The sequence below is a fragment of the Acinonyx jubatus genome, chromosome A1 (assembly GCF_027475565.1).
Source record: "Acinonyx jubatus isolate Ajub_Pintada_27869175 chromosome A1, VMU_Ajub_asm_v1.0, whole genome shotgun sequence".
NCBI classification, from domain to species: domain Eukaryota; kingdom Metazoa; phylum Chordata; class Mammalia; order Carnivora; family Felidae; genus Acinonyx; species Acinonyx jubatus.
The window spans coordinates 178,543,733-178,563,724 of record NC_069380.1 but is presented as its reverse complement, the minus strand read 5'-3'; the positions used below and the strand labels follow the sequence as shown (position 1 = coordinate 178,563,724).

At 41.2% G+C, this 19,992-nt stretch overlaps 1 protein-coding gene across 1 annotated transcript in view; it reads left to right on the top strand.

Moving 5' to 3' along the window:
- Positions 1-19,992, top strand: part of TENM2 (teneurin transmembrane protein 2) — a 982,382-nt gene that overhangs the window by 665,160 nt on the left and 297,230 nt on the right. The window contains exon 6 of the mRNA XM_053222896.1: positions 11,229-11,463. Coding sequence (XP_053078871.1) covers positions 11,229-11,463 — 235 coding nt within the window. The remainder of the gene's footprint in view (positions 1-11,228; positions 11,464-19,992) is intronic.

Sequence of the window (19,992 nt, the reverse complement as noted above, 5' to 3'; positions counted from 1 at the left end):
CCAATCCCTATGCACATCCCACATTTAAAATGTCTCTGTTCTTCCTTTTCCCTCTACCTGAAATGTTGTTCCCCCAGACATTGCGGTGGCTCTCTCCCTATTTCCTTCAGGTGTCTGATCAAATATCATCTTATTGAGAAGCCTTCCCAGACCACACTATTAAAATGTGTTAGAAAGATAAGAAGTGTTAGAAATGGAAATTATTTTCTCCTCCAAATCTGATATTTCACAAGAGAGATTACTCACTCTCTGCATTATGGGATTAAGAATGATCCCATTTGAGATGATAAATACTAAAGAGTTTCTGTAACCCAAGAAGCCCTGAGAAACAAATTGCTAATTCATGACTTAAGCCATCTAAATGTGATGAATAACTCAGGACCTGCGTGAGTTGTTCAGTGGTGAATTGCATGATAGAGCAAACTGCATGGGTCATAGATGAGCATGAGCAAAACAAAAACAACAATAACAACAACAAAGAAAATCTTGATTTTATCATGAGCTTTTCATGGGCAATGGGAGCTGGTGCTAAATAGAAACACCAAGATTCAAGAAAACCTGGGCCTTCCTTATGCTCATTTCCATAGGGAATAAGAGAATTTATACAAGGTAAGCTGATGTAGGGCCCTTCATATTGTCTACCACCAGGTGGTTTTATTTCCAAGTGTTTAAGTTGCAAAAGGTGGAAATCAAGAGCACTGATTATTTTGGTAGTCTGTGAGACCTAGAGTTTCTATAACTCCTACGAATGAAAAGAGATCCTTAATTCTTAATGGTGCTATTTACCTTAAAAATATCTGGCAACAGGAAGTTTTCCAAGTCATTACAATAATAATCTTTGAATCACAGGGTCTATTTCACTCCTCTCTCCACAGCCTCAAGAAAGAATTAGCCTGTTCAGGGGAAGATAAATAAATCCTGACATTTCTTAAGTACTTCCTATTTGTCATGCATTTTCCAAGCACTTTAACTTAAAATGTTCTTTCTCCTTTAACTTTTGACCAAGTAGGAATGGTATTTGCCCCCTTTTTTGAACAGGGAAACAGAGGCACAGACACGTGAAGTGCTTCATAACTCTGATTGTCTAACTCCAGAAGTCCCTCAGGCAAAACTGGAGAGATGAGTATCAAAAAGACTGAGAAAGCCCTGAAAATCACATTACGAGCCATGGCTAGGAAGAAACCCTTGTTTCCCAGGGTGGGAGGGGGCAGTGGGAGACGGTGATTCCATTGCCTCCTCTTTCCCCACAAAACTAAGATCTGCAGAGCACGCTGGTATCCTACTGGTCCCAGTTTTTTTCTGAAAGTTGTTTGCATCCTGGGACTCTTGGGTGGGGTGGAGGTGGACTTCCTCATCTTTCTCTGTTCAGCCCTGGGTATTCCTACTCATCACCCATGCTACATGATAGAAAAGGCTGTGAGCACTGTCTCATCCACTTTAATTGGGAAAGCAAAACAATTTTGACTTTGAAAGTAACCACTGAACAGTTGTGAATAAAACCCAGAGGGCAGTATCTCTGACAGTATCTACACCAGGCAACCCTGGGAGGAGATGTTTCTTTAGGAAGCTCTCAGATATTTTTCTTTAGTAATTCCTTGCTGTGGTGTGTGTGTGTTTGTATATTTTGAAGGCAGAAAGAATATCCTGAAAATCTCTCCAGCAGTATGCCCTATACATCCCATTACATCAGCTGTCACTTGACATGAAACCAGATGCAGTTCAAGGTCTGACATTCAGCTGACTTCTGTTTATATAGTATGGAGAAACTTTAGTTCCCTTGCCCTATAAGGTGTGTACCATGAGAGATTTGGGGAAAAGGTCACCCAGATAGTAAATAATTCTGCTGAGCTTTGTAGTGAAAATGCTCCAAGAACCTTTATCCTGTCCTTGCCATTTAACTAGTGTGCTTCAGTCATTCTTGATATTAATGAATGGTGTAGATCAGAGCTTGTCTCCATCGTTCTGTTCATCAGACGCTCAACCTAAAATCAAAATCATATTTTATCTTTGTTTTGATCTTCTCCCTGTGATCAGGGGAAAACATTGTGACCATCCAAAGGAAAAGAAAATGAAATATACCCCGACAAAAACCTGGTTAAAGAGCTAAAAAATGGCATCGTGATAGAAGAAAATTCCACTTGTGATTTTTATTTTTCAAAAAAAAAATAATAGTCTGGGCTGTGAAAAACATATTATCTTTCATGGGTAGGGAAATTTCCAAATTTTGCCCAGACTATTTTACAATAAGACCTTGAAAAGCTATGCAATGAGCTGGAATGAGAGGAGTTTAAATTTTTGATGCAATTCTCTGCTTGGGAAAGTGATAATGCAGCTCAAATAACAGAGAGAGTATTTTCTGCTACAGTGCAACAATCAACATAACGTCTGGGCATATTAATAATTTCACTCCTAAACTTCTCGACAGGGAAAGCATGGGTCTTAATAGCATTGTCAAGATCCTTAGGGCAATTGAAAAACCCAAAATCATTACTTTCTACTGATAGGCTTTCCTCTCCCAGAGGATGCCAAAATACCTAGGGTAATGTAGATTTATTGAAATGCTCAGATAGGCACTGCTCAGACATAACTTTGCAATAAAATCTTCTCTTTAGGAGGGTTCCTCTCAAGTATTTCAAGTGGTCTTTTTTTTTTTTTGTCTTTGTCACTTATAAAGTAGCTAATAGAGTTGACATTGATCTCAAGTGATACCTTCCAGATGATTGAAGAACACAAAGAATGAGCATAGGGGTATGGTATAATGATGTGGCACCTGTGATTAAAATCCCTTTCTGCCCCATCATATGTGAGAACCTGCCCACGTGGGCAGGATGGTCCTCTACAAATGTTATTAAGGTCATCATTCAAGTACAGCTACTGGTTGGGCACCCAATTCAAGAGTTCCCTGCTTCTTTTTTCCTCCACCCTCCACCCTGAGTCCCGCCTGCACGGGTTTGTGTTTTAGTTGAGCAGGAATGGCTGTCTGCAGTGATTACAGCCATGCCTGAAGCAGTAGAACAAATTCCAGGATCCCCCTCGGACCCTCAAGTATACAATTGGCTCTCAAATGGTCATATCTAACAATCTCCTTCTGAAAAATATCAACAGCAGTAGGGTCTCAGCCAACAAGCTCCTGTGAACACCAGCTTCAGGTTGCCAGGAAAAGATATTTTTAAGTAGTATGAAGTATGCCCCATCTGAGATCTAAGTTTGATTGGTTCCAATGGGCCTCTGCAACAGACAGACATGGTGGTTCTAAAAAAATAGAGGGAATCACCATTTATATGAAGTACTCAGAATAGGCAAACCCATAGAAGCAGAAAGTAGATTGATATTTGCCAGGGGTTGGGGGAACTGGGAAGTGACTGCTAAACACTATGAGGTTTCCTAGTGGGGGGCAATGAAAATGCTCTAAGATCAGACAGTACTGATGGTTGTATATCTCAGTGAATATAGTAAAAGAAAGCACTAAAGTGTACATGTTTTAAAACTGAATTTCATTATATCTCAGTAAATCTATTATTTAAAATTTATTTATTTTGAGAGAGACAAGAGAGAGTGCAAGTGGAGAGAGAATCTCAAGCAGGCTCCATGCAGAGCCCTATGCAGGGCTCAGACCCACAATACTTTGAGACCATGACCTGAGCCAAAATCAGGAGTTGAATGCTCAACTGACTGAGGCACCCAGGCACCCCTGTACATCTGTTATTTAAAAGAGAGAATAGGTGATCAGGCAGAAACAGGAAAAAATAAAATAAAACTAAGAACAAAGAGGAACAAAGTCACCTTCTCCCTGGGTCCAGCTGTCTCCCTGTTGAAGGACCTGTGAGGGTAATAAGGATTTGGGCATAAGGGAAGGCCCATCAGATGCTAGCAGCCTAGAAATGTCCAAAGAACAGAGGCAGAAATCTGCTCTGACCCCTCTTTGCTGAGGTTCTGCAAAATAACCCCAGGAGACATGATGTGTTCATTGGTTCGTTCATTCATTCCTTCATTCAGCGTTACTCTGCTAGCCACCATAGCCCTGTGCTGAAGGAATTCACAGTCTAGCAGGAAAAACAGGAGAGTCCAAAAATGATATAAAACCATGCATCTAGGGTATGAAAGAGACATGCCCAGTATGCACTCAGGAGGGGCCCAGATGTATTACAGTTAAATACAACATGTAAGGAGAGAAACTTAGATCTTTTAATGCCCTGCACCTCCATTTCTTTGTCTTTATCATGGATAACAATATCCACTCTGAAGGTTGTTATAAGTTTAAATAAGGTGAAATGTACACAGGGCCTATCACACAGCTGGTGCTTATTAAACGGGCGCAATTGTTCTTAGATGACCTACGATGTCCCTCTAAACCCTAATTTTTTATGAATGTAGGTAGAACTGACAAACTTTGGTTTCTAAGCCTGCAAAGGATTGCTCTTGGTGACGGCAATTCCCTTGCTTCTGCCATGCAGTGTTGGTGTGTGTGTCGTTGCGAATGCACTCAGAATGCTTTTTCTCTGAGGTCATATATGTAGTGTAAGCAAGAGAACTACAAATCATTCTTTATGAGTGAACACAGCCCAGTCCTTCTCTGGTGCTCCTCTCAGGCATTTAGCCTTTCTATCAAGGACAGTCCCCTGATCCAGGACTGTGCGATCCAGGCCAAGAGGCTCTGGTCAAAGCTATAGCTGAGCACTGGGAGATGAGAAAGAGGTTATAACTTGGCTCATTCCTTCATCCTTTCTTCTCTTTCTGCCCCCCCCCCATTCTGAAATGTGGAGAAGGGGCTGCAGCTTGCTACAGTAGTGACCACATCTGAGAAACACTGCAGATCAGTCACTGCCCTACAAAGCCAGCAATACCAGCCAGTGGTCAGTAACAATAAAAGTCTATTCTTGAGAGGACAAATCATTCAGTAGATGCTACAACAGGGAAGGAGCAAGCAAGTTGAATGTCCCGAGTGTCCAGTACTTAGACACAAGTAAATCTCTTTCCACCTCTTTCTAAACACAGGACGAGGCTGGATCTGGACTCACCCAACCCCTCTCCCTTGCCCCCAGGCTGTTGGCAAATACCTTCAGTCAGAGCAGGAAGGATGAGCTGGGACATAGTGTGCCCTTCTTTCTGTCTCCAAAAGACTTAATTGCTGCTTATCCCTCATGCCACTGGTTATGGGAGCCAGGATGCACACGGAGGAGGAAGTTTGAGAAAGGCCTTTTGGGAAGGCACAGAAAAGAGATTGCACTGCAGTTTGGCTGTTCTGGCCTATTTCTCCTGATTCAAGCAGCACTGTGAGGTGCAGAGCTTTGAGGTGGGCAATTCCCTCCAATTCCTCGTAAGTTTTCATTCTGCCATTTAAGCAAATGTGGAAAGAAGTGAGTTAAACCAGTTTTTCCTCTGTATTTGTCAGGGTGATTTGTATAAACCAGGACAGAGGTCTCTGTTCTCTCCCTGTGTGAGTGCATTTTGGGCCTCCTGATATTTTGCATATGACAGAATGGGGAAGAAACCCTGGGATCCAAAAGCAGCTCTTCCTCTTACTAAGTTACATGACCTTTGGGGCTTTGCTTAACCTCTCTGAGCCTCACTGGCTGGATCTGTAGAATGGGAATGAGAAGAAAACTTACCCCATAAGATCGAGTGGTAATAAATTGAAATAATTTGTGTACAGCACGTAGCACAGGACCAGACACACAGGAGAGCTTGACTCCTAGCAGCTATTGTTGGTGTTATTTTGCTGTCATTAACATCAATGGTTTGTTTATAGAAATGGAATGCTTCTGAATCCCAAATTCCATTTCTGGAAGCTCTTAGAGCAATGCTCTAGAGATTGTGCGTATTAATGCCTGTGTCACGTCACTTAGTCACAATGCCCTTCTGTAGACAGCATTTGAAGCTGGAAGAGGTCTGAGGTTGGTGATTTTGCCTTTATATATTGATTTAAACATATGTTGATTTAAAAGCGACCACTCAAAATAGGCAGGAAAGCCAGAGTTCCTCACGAGGTAAAGTTGCTATTGCTATTATTGCTATGATCGGTATTATTAATTATAACACATAATATATACTAATAACATTTGTTAATACTTAATATGTGCCAAGAATCATGGTAGGCTTTTTATAGATGTATTCTCATTTGATGTTCCTAACAACTATATGAGAGAAGTAAAATTACCCATTTTACAGATGAAGAAACAAAGAAACAAATACATAACTTTCCAGTAGTCATACTGCAAGTAAGTGTGGCCAAGCAGGGGTTCAAAGCCAACCACAAAGCTGGTTATCTCCAGCAGACTCCCAGTTCTAACTAGAGGCTGTTACTCTTGAAAATCTTCCCTCTGATTCCCCTCTGCCTCCCATTTGAGGTTAGATCTGTACAGCATGTCCTGGTGCCAATTTTCGCTAACCAGAGAGTCCAAAATCTCTGCCAACACCAGCATCACTTCTAGCATCTTCAAATTGCTCTCAAGATGTAACTTGCCCCAATGACATAGTTCAGTAGGAGGAGGCAGAGAGTTTGTGGTTAATTCATCATCTCAGGGTCCAAGGGGTTGAAGTTTTTAAAGACCAACAGTTGGCATGCCATCTCCAAAAAGAGTGAATTATTGGCAGTTAGGCAGGCCTATACTTACAATTTTTTTGTTCATACATTTTATCATTTTAATCACCAGGAAAAAAAAGTGTGGACTACAGAGCAAAACAAAGCTATCTTAGTCTATCCCTGCCTGCCTACTCTCCTCTACACCCACCCACCTTGGCAAGGATAGACCTAGCCTAAATACCTCCCCCATCTGTTTATTTAGGAAGAGTACAACAATAGCCAATTATTAAGAATTTACTTCCTTCGCTCCAAAGAAAATCCTTTATATATTATTGACAGTGTGTGTGTTGGTTGTTTCCACACGCTGTTTGAGTTCTGCTAGTCTAGTCAACACAAGAGCTGATACTCCAGGATTTTGCAGGCCCCATGGCTAACCTTGTTAGACCCAACAACAAAGAACTACTTTATTTTTCTTATGACTCCACCGTCAACCAATTGGCATTTAGGAAGGACAGAATATGGGAATGGCATCCCTGTAAGGATCAAGATTTCTGGCATCAACAAATCTAAGCATAGATTTTTCCAGCAAATAAGACCAAACAAGCAAACAGGACAATTGAAGCACTTAGTTTTTAAATACACAGGCAGCAGCCTCTCTCTAAATTCACTTACCCTTGCCAGGAGTCCTACCTGTCCTGCCCTAGCTTTTCACAAAGAACAAATGTGCAATTCCTCCTTCCTAGGACTAAAAGCCACACATTACCTAAAAATAAATTCTAGGTACTCCAGATAAATCAGGTGTACTATAATAGGCAAGCACTGTGATTTTAATGACAGTTGCCTTTTGCCTGCTAATAGCATACTTATTAAGTTGATACTATGTAAGCATTTATGTTACATAGTTATTTGTGGCTCAATTGCATTATTATGTGATTTCCTATTTATGTAATAGAAGAGCCATTAATATGCACATTAATTAAACCCAATAAATGTGTAGAACTCAGAGTGGACGTTTAGGTTCCTTCATCAAGCTGTTAATCATTTCTGTTTCAGCATACATTGAAGACATTAGTTGCCTTGGAGAAGGCCTTTTTCATGTAATTTGGCTTCCTGGGAAGCAGTAAGGCGTGTTGCTGGCCATTGTTCATATTTTTGAAATGGAAAACCATCACATCCAGCAAGCTCATTGGATGACTAATGAAAACCGGGAAACACAAAAAGTGCTTGAAATGAGTGATTGTAGCAGGGGTGTTGTTATATGAGAGATATGTGACCTACCCAGAATGCTAAGCTACCATGGGTGAGACCTAAATGCCTACCAGTGGCAACATAAATGCTTACACCCGGTCAGATTAAAATAAACTGGGATTGTTAGGGTTAATGGCAAAGCAGAAAACCACCCAAAAGCACTCAGCTATATCCTGTTGTTACCATGAGGGAATAGACTCGGTGTTTTTGTTCTGTTTTTGTTTTCAAGAGAAGTCAGCGATCTGGAACACTATACAAAATCTTGACTCGGAATCTTTGGTCATATCCAGCTTGGGGGCTGCTATACTTGAATCTGGGCTCCTTGAGAGCCACAGTTGTGTCTTATCCATGCTTTTATTCCTGAAAGAAGCAAGCAGTGTTCCATGCACATGGTTGGGGACCTTACCTTAGGTGGCATATGTGGTGGCATATGTGGCACTGTGCATTCCTCCTCCTTTCCATCCTTCATGTTGACTCACACGCACTTACTGCTGTTGTCAGGAGTGGTGGGTGAGTACTCAGACAATTACAGAAATGGAGTTGTAGGCCTAGGTTCATGTTATTTAAAAGGGGCAGACACAACCCTTGAACCCAGTCCTTTAGATTTCCTCTCCTAACCAGTGGCCAAGTGCCTCTTCCATGTCTCTCTGTATATTCCCCAGTGGTAGCTCTTCCCACTCAGTATTCTAATCGTCTTTTCTTTTTCTTGTACATAGTTGAAAAATACGATTGTTGGATAGATAGATAAAGGAGAAAATATAATCAGTGTCACAGTGGAAATGAACAGTAGTAATGAGGAAACCATCTAATACTGAGGATGCTGGATGGTTTTTGTTGTTGCCATCAATAATTTGATTTATTTGCAGTGAAATAACATACTGCTGTACAGGAGGGCAGTGTGAGAAGAACACTATGTATTCTTTCATCTCCTCCATGAAGCTCTGGGCCTTCTATTTAGTAGAAATGGAAAAAGAGCTGGGGGAGCCTGTGTGGCTCAGTTGGCTAAGCCTCCAACTCTTGATTTTGGCTCAGGTCATGATTTCACGGTTTGTGGGATTGAGCCCCGCATCACACTCCACGCTGAGTGTGGGGCCTGCTTGGGATTCTCTCTCTCCTTTCTCTCTCCTCCTACCCCACTCATGCTGGTGCAGTCTCTCAAAATAAATAAATAAACTTAAAAAAAAAGAATGGAAAGGGAGCTTGACATCTCTTGCAATTAACTTGAAAGCTCATCCTTCGTTTTATAGGAAACATGCCACATAGCACCTGGGTCCATGGTTCCCTTTCCCCCTTAGCAGCACCCCTGGATAGCATCAGTAAAAGGGAAAACCACAGGAATTTCACCCACACAGAACACAGATGGACAAAGAAGGGCCACACAAGTTGAAGCAGGCTCAGAAACCTTAGCTCAGGATGAATAGACAGGAAGCAGGAGAATTCTGGTATCTCATTTAGTGAATTAAATGCCTCACATGGCCTCTTTGTACTTTGGGAGAGTGTGTGGTCTGGAGTGCTGGAGGTGGGGCCAGGGGCCAAGGGAAATGGGAAGTTGGGGCTTGGGGACCGAGGAGGGTGGGTTCTCACTTGTACACTGATTCATCTCATCTTCCTGAGGCAAGTCTCAAGATTACTTCACTAATGGAGAATAATGACACCACTTGGATAGGAGTTGAGGGAGGGGAAAGGAAAGCATGAAAATTTATTAACCCTGTGTGAGGGGCTTGGATAGCATCTCTGAAGGATCATTATGAAATCATTTCATCCCCTTTTCTCACCTCTTCCCACTAATATGAGACAAACGCTAAATAAGTATATAATAATACATTACTAGACAGACAACAAAGCCAGAAAATGTAATAGCCTGCTACAGCTACGAAACTGCCTCAAAGATATATTTAAAATGTCACTGGTGCCTGATGTAAAATACGAATTGCAGGTTCATTTGGAGGACGCGATTTAAAACCTGTACAACTGTATGGTGGCATTTCCCACTGGGGTTTAGTTTTAGTTGTCTTTTTCTGAGACCAAAAAAAAAAAAATCCCCCAAGTAATTTCAGCCCAGAGATAGAAACTTCGGGGAACCACTTGTGTCTGTTATTTTTCCTTCTTGTTTTCCTTGGTCATGATGCTCTCCAAACCTAGCATCTTCTTGACATGTTGTCTTTCTTTCGGAATATTTCTGCAGGCTTCACAGGAGCTACAGAATGTAGATTACACCTTTTGGAGATGTAGCCTGGCCACATAAGGAGACAAGTAGTTGAAATTTGTGTCAAATTGCTTGTTTAAATGATGTGAGCCAACTTCTTAAAGCCAGGACAGCAGGGGCTGAGGATTTTAAAAGTTGGCAGGGGCCAAAATGACAAGGCTTGGCAGTCACCTGGTGAGCTGCCAACCTCGACTGGAGGCTTCAAAAAAGGACACAAATTAAAAGTCATGTTTCAGCAGCCATTAAAACCAAATTATAGGCTTACATTGCATAGTGAACTACTTTCGTTTTCATTATGCTTAAAATATTTCATTTTGTAGATTGAGAGTGGGTTGCTAGGAAAACCCTGTGTGGAGTTGTCATCTGTGGTCATATTTACAAAGGGGATACACACAGAGGTATAGTTCTCCTTTATGCATTTTTCCTGTGAGGATAGAGGATTTCAAGATGAGAAAAGAGGATGCAATTTGGAGTAAGGGTCAAGGTTTGAAAACATCAACCCTGATGTCTGAGCAAGCTCACAGGTATTTTCTTGACTCTCATGAAAAAAAAAAGCATACATCTATACATAACACCTAAAACAAATACACTTTTTAAAAAATCATCAACATTTTTAAGAAACAGGAAATTTTATCTAAAAGTCCAGATCTTAAGCTTTCCTAGAAAAACTAGAAGACTTGGCTGCATTGGGCCCTTATCCCCACATGGCCACATGGGCCTGGATCTGAGTGAGGGGTGCTTCCTAACCTTTCCAAATCACCTCAGTCCACAACTGGCCCATTTGACTTCCCTGCTTACCTGCTACAGGTATTTGAATATGCTACTCTCTGACTTAGAGTGTACCATATTCTCATTGCCTTTCAGAAAAAGAAAATGTTTATAAAGAATGCATGCAATGTACTGGTTTACCAGGAAATGGTACAGGGACTTATTATATCAGTGACCAGCCCTGTCAGGTCTGTGTCACTTCCACTTTAAGATTAACATATTCAAGATTAATACGCTCCAGCCTGGTTTTACTAATTTAGTTCCTCCTTCTTCCTTTGAGGCCTACAGAAGAAAGCAAATCAAAGTATGTTATTTGTTAGTAACCAACCCTGGAACGCTTTATGCCGTCTTTCTCTTTCTCTCTCTTGTTTGTGACTTTTAGCAATTACCAACCTAAAGACTTTGATTCTAGGCTTTGTTCCTCAGGTTTGCACAGGTTTGCCCAGACACTGATGGCCATTTCTCCTTCTTCTCTTTTTGCAGGTCCTCCAAACCACCACAGCCAATCGACTCTGAGGCCCCCTCTGCCTCCCCCTCACAACCACACTCTGTCCCATCACCACTCATCTGCCAACTCCCTCAACAGGAACTCACTGACCAACCGGCGGAGCCAGATCCACGCCCCAGCTCCTGCACCCAATGACCTGGCCACCACACCGGAGTCCGTTCAGCTCCAGGACAGCTGGGTGCTAAACAGCAACGTGCCACTGGAAACTAGGTAAGTCCCCATCGCCGGTCACACCTGTTGCCCCACCTGAGTCATGTGCACAGAGTCCCCTAGACGCTTCAGGATTCTTGTCGGGGAGATGGTCTTGGTGTAAATAACAGGACAAGTATACCACCTCTTTGTTATTCCCTTGGTAATTTGACTCTGGATGGTAGGCTGATAGGTATTTCTTTGTTCACATGTGTCTCCTTTTAATGCTTGTTTACTTTCTTAGACAGATCTTGTGTACCCAACTAATAGAATTAGCATAACATATTTTTACTCAAAGGCTCATGGGAAACATGCTTATAAGGGTATATTGACTGAAAGCTGCTGATAAATTATGCATTTGGCCTTTCCTGAAGTAATAAATGAAGACTCATTTGAAATTAAGTGTTTGGGGAGACCTTGAGAAACAATCCCTGATTCCAGACTGACAGAAGTATAATTTTAATTTATATTTCATCCAACATGCCGTCTGACTTTAATCCCTCCTGTACACACTAACAGCTTGATGCCTGAGGGGCAAACAAGAATGTACAAAAACAAACAAGAGAAAAGGGGCAGCACTTAGGTTGGAGGGAAGAGTTTCAAAGTGATCTCCACGTCTGGCTTTGTGTTGTTTTGCCTTTTCTTCTGTCCCTTTCTTGCCTCCCCTTTTGGTCCTCCAAAACCACGCCCACCTTAATGCCCTGAGACAAGGTGTGTGGGTCACAGTGCGATGGGCTGGGAAGGAATGACGGCGGAGGCTGTGGGCGGGCTGCTAGATGGGGGAATGCTGTTGCACCCCAACCCCAGACCCTGTCATGGTTTGTATGCTCCAGTTATTATCGTTTCCTTGCCAAAAAGAACCATGAAAACGAAACAGAGAAAGGCGATAATTCATGCTGACCCTTGAAAAAGTTCTCACTTAGGGCCACCTGAGTGGCTCAGTCTGTTCAATGTCCCACTTTTGGTTTTGGCTCAGGTCATGATCTCTCGGTGTGAGTTTGAGCCCTGTTTGAGGCTCAGCACTGAAAGCACAGAGCCTACTTGGAATTATCTCTCTCCCTCTCTCTCTGCCCCTCCCCCTCTCATTCTCTCTCTCTCAAAAAAATAAATAAATAAACAGTTCTCACTTAAGTTTTTAAACGTTAATAAGCTAGGTTTGAGGAAAAACAAAAGGAATCTGTAATGGCAAGTGAATTATCTGCACACTGCTGGAAGCGACTATGCAAGCCATAGCATTTATGTCATTTCGTACCTATAATATTCTTTTACTATTTTTATAAGATCTTGAATAACTTGTGCACCATTGTCACTGTGGTCACTCTAAACCGTAATAAATTTTATTCTCTGATGATATAGGTTATTTTTAATGATGCCTACATTCTTAATCTGTGAGGCTTAAAATATGAAAGTCAGTAGAAATTATATGTGTATATTACATACAATAGATATATTTAAAACATCTGCGCTAATATGGGCACCTGGGTGGCTCAGTTGGTTAAGCAACCAACTTTGGCTTTGCTCATGATCTCATGGTTTGTGGGTTGGAGCCTCGTGTCAGGCTCTCCTCTAATGGCATGAAGCGTGCTTTGGATTCTCTTGTCTCCTTCTCTCGCTCTCTATCTCTCAAAAATAAACATTTAAAAATAACTTCACTAATAAACCTCTGTCAAAAGGTTTCTAGGCTGAAAGCAGACTGGTCCACATGGCATAATTCAGGATATTTTCATAGCTGGTGGTGATCTTTAAGGCTGTATAAGACTTTCTGTCTTTTTTTTTTCCTTCTGCCACAGAGTTTGTTGGGCGTTAGTCAACCTTCTTTTACATTAACAGTCTTTTGTTTGAAAAAGAGTTTCTGGACAGAAAGGCTACATAGAGGGGACTAGATGAAGGAGAAGGATGAGGAGAAAGGGAAGGAGAAATGTACTAGCCATTGTAGAAAGTGGAGGAGGAGAGGAAGGAAGGAGGAGGACCACCATCACCATTCATCACCAGTTTTTACTATGCACTTTGTATCTGCCTGGTATTCATTCGTTATTGCATTATCTCATTAGAGCCTGAAATAATAGAGTGAGGTAGGAAGGGACCATTACTTCCACCTTTTTAAAGATGCACAATCTAGATGTGTAGGGGCAAAGTAACTTGCAAGAGGTCTAGGGCTTCTTGCCCTAGAGATGGGACATTCTGAACCACCTTGGATGGACCTCCACTGGTTTCCACACACAAAACAAGGTGGCATGATGTCTGATAAATGAATACGTACAAGACTACATTTATTGCCCTAATTGTTACATTTACAGGGCAAAATCCATCAGAGTGTTTGCTCCTCACAAAGATTGTCCCTTTGGTGATTACAAGGCATATGGTGCAGAAACCATCTCCTGTCTCCTAGCTGCTGATGAAAATAATTCATTTTCCAGGAGATTTACTTTACAAAACCATTTTCAATCAAGTGTTATCTTGACAAGTATCTGGTAGAGAGAGGACCAGCAGAGCCAAGTGTGTCACCTTCCTATTTTTCTGAAGTTAGCTTTCCTAGAATTTGTATCTGATCTATAGAGTCCTTCCGTAAATCATTTATATATTTGTCATTTCTCCAAGGATTAGGGCTTCTCAATGGAGGTTTTGGAGGAGGCAAGTTCAATACAAAGCTTGAGTAGATAGGATTGCCAAAATGTTGAAGTCAGTCAGAAGAAAAAAGCAAGCAAGAACAACATCTGGATATCCTTTGATCAGTGCATTCCAGGGCCAAAGATTAGAGAATGTGAGGCCCTTGGGATAGGGCTATCACCAGAAGTCAAACACAGGGTGCAGAAGTCAGCAGCTCTGTTCATGGAATTCATGAATACATATAACTTGGATGTGCATCTGGTCCCGTATATGAAAACTTCAGCAGTAATTAATAGAATTGTTGAGCTTTACATTTCTTTTTAAAATATTATCATTCAGTGTCTTATTAGCAAGTATTTACTGAGTCCCTCATGTAAACCAAACACACTATATGAGGTGCTAGGGAGGTCATGAGTAACACATGAAACTTGCCCTTGAAGTTCACACAATCTAAAGGAAGAGATAGGTACATAAACAGAGGGGTAGTGCAGTGTATACAATACACTTTAAGACTAAAGTGACCATACAGTGGATGAAGTGATTAACTCTCCCAGGATGATCAGGAAACATTTCAAACTGAGTATCTGTTTGAATTGGGTTTTTAGAGGAGGATAATAATTTGCCTAATAGATAGGTAGAAAAAAAAGTCAAAGATTGTAGCATACTATTTGTTTCTGTTCCCTAGTATTTTTTTAATATAGTCTTGGAAACTGTAGAACTGAACAAAGTCACTTATTCAAATGTTGGAACATTGTGAGTTTCATAGGATCATTTTCTTACCCACAAGAGAAAGTGTAGATATGGGAGCCCTTCTTTTATGGGCATGATGCCATACTAGGATTCCCATTCTTACTTTTATACCAAATAAGGATTGGTTAACTATATCCAGGAGAGAAACCATTGAAGGCAGGTCATAGAGGCTGATCATGATGTAGTCATCAATTTCAAAAATGCACTGGAAATTTACAAACGGCTTCACCACCTCTACTCTCCCTAACACAGACTTCTGGGTGTGATGGAAGAATTTCATAACTGGGAGGTGATGAGCAGGCATGCTGCCACCCCCAGAGACTCTAAGCCAAGTTCAACGTGTTTCTTTAGACCAGTGAGGAGCAAACCCTTGCTTCTCTGCATTGCTTTTTGACGTTCCCATCCATCTTAATGAGGCATGTTACATCTTCTCTAGACTGTGCTTTTTTTTCCATTTTTTTCTGTGACAAGTAGAATTAAAGGTGCTGGTTAAGGAGGCATAGCCCAAAAATGGGACTGTATGAATTACGAGTTTAACACAAGACAAAAAGCCTAAAAATTCTCTACCGATGTTAATCATGTAAGAGACCAGTGCATATACATTTCTGCTACCAAAACCAGTCAATTCATGTATAAACCATAACAGAATCTAAGGAAAAAAAAAACTCAGGGCAGAGGAGCTAAATGCAAGCAGTCAATACTGTCTTTATCTAATATGATGTGTAACAAAATCACCACCATCTTTATTTCTACCCACTTACATCTTGAAACAAAATCCATGTGCAATTCCTGGTTGATACCATCCATCTACACTTTTCCCTCCTGAGAATAACAAGGTCAGGAATCTTCCAGGCCAGCTGCTTCTTGGGGAGTTTCTGAAGTCAGCTTCTCTTGTCTAAAATGGTACAAAGTAGCTTGATGACAGAAGCTAATTTTCCTTCTTCTATGTGTTTTATTGAATTCTCTCTGAATCTCTCAGCAGCACATCAGTAAAGAGAATCCCCTGGCAGAATAAAACTTCCCTCTGGTTTTACTTTCTCCCTAAAATACCAGAAGCTCCCATTTTTGGTCAGTAATTCCTTTTCTGTCTTTACAAATCTTTTTTTTTTTAATTTTTTTTATTAACGTTTATTTATTTTTGAGACAGAGAGAGACAGAGCATGAACGGGGAGGGTCAGAGAGAGGGAGACACAGAATCCGAAACAGGCTCCAGGCTCTGAGCGGTCAGCACAGAGCCCGACACGGGGCTCGAACCCACGGAGTGCGAGATCATGACCTGAGCCGAAGTCGGCCGCTTAACCGACTGAGCCACCCAGGCACCCCTGTCTTTACAAATCTTGACACAGGGTGAACAGAAAATAAATACATAATAAATCTCCATCAGACCCTTAACTCCAGAAGCCCTAATTTTAACTATCAAAATCCCCAAGTTACAAACAAGTTTGCAAGTTGCTTTTTAAGATCATCATCCATTATTCATTCAAGAAATAACTATGAGAACCTATCATGTGCCAAGTACTGAGGATTCAGCAGTGAAGAAGAAAAGCAAAGCCCTTGCCCTTGTGGTGTTTCCAGGCTGGATGTAGACAGAAGTGTACAAATGATTAGATACATGCCTCCCCACCATGACAAATGTACTAAGTGCTGTGTGAGGTATAGAGAAGTCAGACGCATGAGAAATTGACATTTGAGCTGAGCCCTAAGGATGAGTAAGTGTTAATTAGACTTGAAGAATGTTCTAGGTGGCAAAACAATGACCTGCTGGGGAAAGAAAGACTAAGATGCCAGGAAGGGAAAGCAAGCTAGAAGGGCAGGTGAGGGCAGGATGTTGCAGGCCATTGGGCTGGGTTAAAGGTTTTGGACTCTAGCCCAAGAATAATGAAAAGTCAATGATGTATTTTAAATAAGAGAACGAAATAATAAAATACTATTGTTTGGTTTTGTTTTGAATTGTGAGAGCTGCCATATAGCAAACATGTTGGAGGTATGGTGGAAAGTACAGCAAGTCTATTGTAGGTCCAGTTTAGAGAATGTCATCATGGTTAAGATGAAAGGTGTCCTGGTGTCCGCTAGGTTCCTGGTAGCTGTAGTACTCATATCTGGCTTTCTCCTACCAATCTGGCAAGAAGGTGAACATTCATAGACGTGAAGTATATTTTGAAGGTAGAGTCAAGTGGGAATGAACACTTGTGGAGCTGTGGGTTAGACTACTGAGAGTACGATGACCAGGTTTTTAACTTAGGAGACTGGTTGGATAGTGATTTCATTTCCCGAGGATGGAACAAGTTTTGTGGCAGAAAACAGAAGTGCAGTTTCAGGCACGTTAACTCCACGTATGTAACAAGAGACTTAAGTGTAGCTGTTTTGATTCTAAATATTTTGATTCCAAAATAATAGATGTGATGTGGAAATTCAGCCTTACAAATAACAGCATATTTACCATGTTCAGAGCTGTCAGCAGTTAATTTTTTTTCTCTTTAAAAATTTACTCTCCAGAAAATATGTTCAATTTAGCAGTTATCCTACATGATCACATAGGTCTACAAATAACAATTTTTCTTTATTAAATACCTTTTGCTTGGCACTTAGTTTTAACATCATGATCACATTGAACCCCTTAACCCTTCTGTTAGGTTTATGTTACTCTCCCCATCTTAAATAAAGGGAAACTGAGGGTTGGGAAAATTATGTTACCTACACCTCTGCAAATAAGTAAGTGGTGGAGCTGGAACTTGAACTGGGTCTGACTCCAAATGGCATGTTCATAACCACCAAATGATAGTGCCTTTGGAACTAGAAAAACAAAACAAAACAATGCTTATTCTGATGGCACACAACAACTTAATATGTCAGGCCGTGGAAATGGTGAGGTCAATGCATTATAAGTGACCTAAGATAAGAAATTATCTATGGGATGAATTCTGGCCTGTTACTGGATGTAGACTGAGTCGCTAAAGCCCAGCAAGAGCTAAGGGACTCTTCTCTGCAGCACTTTGGGTCTGGTGGCAGCCACAGTGCTGAATCTGAGGCCTCGCTGTTCCACGGCCCTGGCAGCGTAGGATCCGTGTGAGCTGATTTACAGAGTTTTAATACACTGCATCTGATAAAATGTAAGAGCAAATTGACAGTGTGGAAATAAGAAGCACTGCTACTTTTTCAGTTCTGTAATTTGTACATTTTTTATCCCTCAAACAGAGCTTTGCCAGATTAATAAGAGAAAGCCAAACGGCTAGGGGTAACATGGCTGACCACTTGGTCCTACTTGGAGTACCATGGTAATTCCTGCTAGTAGGAGGTTGTGTAAGTACTCTGATAAAGAAATGAGCACATTGGGCTTGATGAGTGACATTTTAAAAATCTAATTTTGGTATCAGAATTTTAGAAGATATACTTTTTGTCTTTGCCATGAAGTTATCTTAGCCTAATCTAGATGCTTTATTGGTAGTGTGTATTTGGGAATCAAGACACAAGACCTTTAGTAAATAAGGTTTTCACAGAGAAGCAACAAGATTGTTGAAACATCCTCACCATGCTGAGCCCGAAGACTGTTCCAAACTTGTTCTCAGATTGATTTTTCTACCTAAGGATTAATTTTCTGACAGAATCACTGACAGGCTTGATCTTGAGAATATTAAACCAAGGTAACCTGTTTGGGTTTTTGGGACTTTTTTTTAATGTTTTCAAGTGAAGTTGAAAACCAGAATTCATTCTGGGTGAACCAAATATATTCAAGCACTTTTCAAATCAATAGGCAGCTTGATTTCTCCATATTGCAAAACATTATGCCCCCTCTAAATTCTCATCAGAGGCAACATGGAAATTAATGAGACCTTTAGGTTAGCCTTTCAAGCTCAGCCTTATTTTATAGCTTTACCTTGCCTTTTTGACACTGTGATCCCGCCTGGCCACCAGCAGCATTTCACGTTGCAGTGCACTTTAATTTTGTAGTTTTCTTAGTCTTCCTTGGAAACTGGCAGCTTATTAATCTCAATAACTGAGCTGCTCAATAGGCAAACTCTCCAATGAGAATTTAGGCTGTGTCTTTTTTTTTTTTTCTTGGCAGATGGAGACAAGGGGTTGGTTGTCAGATGGAGGCAAGAGGTGGGGGAATGGGAGACAGAAAGCCGGTTAGAAGAGGCACCCCTGCACCCCACATCACTTTCTGACAATTGGCAGGAAAATAAAGAGAACCTGGTCCGATCTACTGCTTTGCAATTTACGACTTGTGGTGTTTAACACACTCCAGACCATTAATAAGAGAATAAATAAAGTGCTGTGGCACGTGTGCAAATTACTAGGTGCATTAAGAAAGAAACAAGCATCACATCTTATTTAAGACTACTCCAACCTGCTCTTGGTGTGGATCTGCAAATTTGGAATCATCCTTGAACACAGAGCTATCGAAGGAGAGGCTGTCCTTTTCAAATTTGGCTCCCGCCATAAAACTAAAGCCTTATTAAGTTTATTAAGGCTTTAAGGACTTGAACTTCTTACTTTTAAGTTAACCCCTGCTAAGTTCTAGGTAAAGAGAACTTTTTTAAAAGCTGTCCCTCAGCAGCCTAGACCATGGGGACCCAATCACAGATTGAGGCCACCTTGTGGTCATGCCTTGTAAGCACAAGACTCTGCCCTCAGTCTATGTTAAATGTTGAAGACTCTTGGGTTAAGTTCACAGTTGAAAAAAGCCAAATACTTCCAACTCTGTGCTCTTTCACCCATTCAGCTAATATCAAGTGTCACTCCCTTGGGGCATTTCCTGAAGGCTTCCCAGAGGATATTTTATCTGGTTCAGACAGGGATAGACTTGATGAAGTGCAAGTCTTTTTCTAATTCTGGCTCCCCAATGATCCTTTTCTTTTCACCGAGGCCAGATAAGGCATTCATGGTTCTCCCAGGCAGGGGAAGTAGGCTGTGCAACTTTTCTGAAGCTTCCTTTGATTTATTAGTCTCAGACTCGCCTGCCTTTGTAAGGTGGAGTTTTGTGTCCCCAGCACTGTAGTCCTGCACAGGGCACTCAGCCAGGTCACTCCACTGGGGCTGCGTTCTCTAGATTAGAGGAGAGAATGTAAGAAACTTTTTCTCAGACAGGTATTTTTCCCTCCCAAACCCACCAAATGATTTCAAGCTATTTCATGAGTCATATTTGCAAATATTCATTCTTAGAGGTCATGACAGTGCTAACCACAAAGGCTC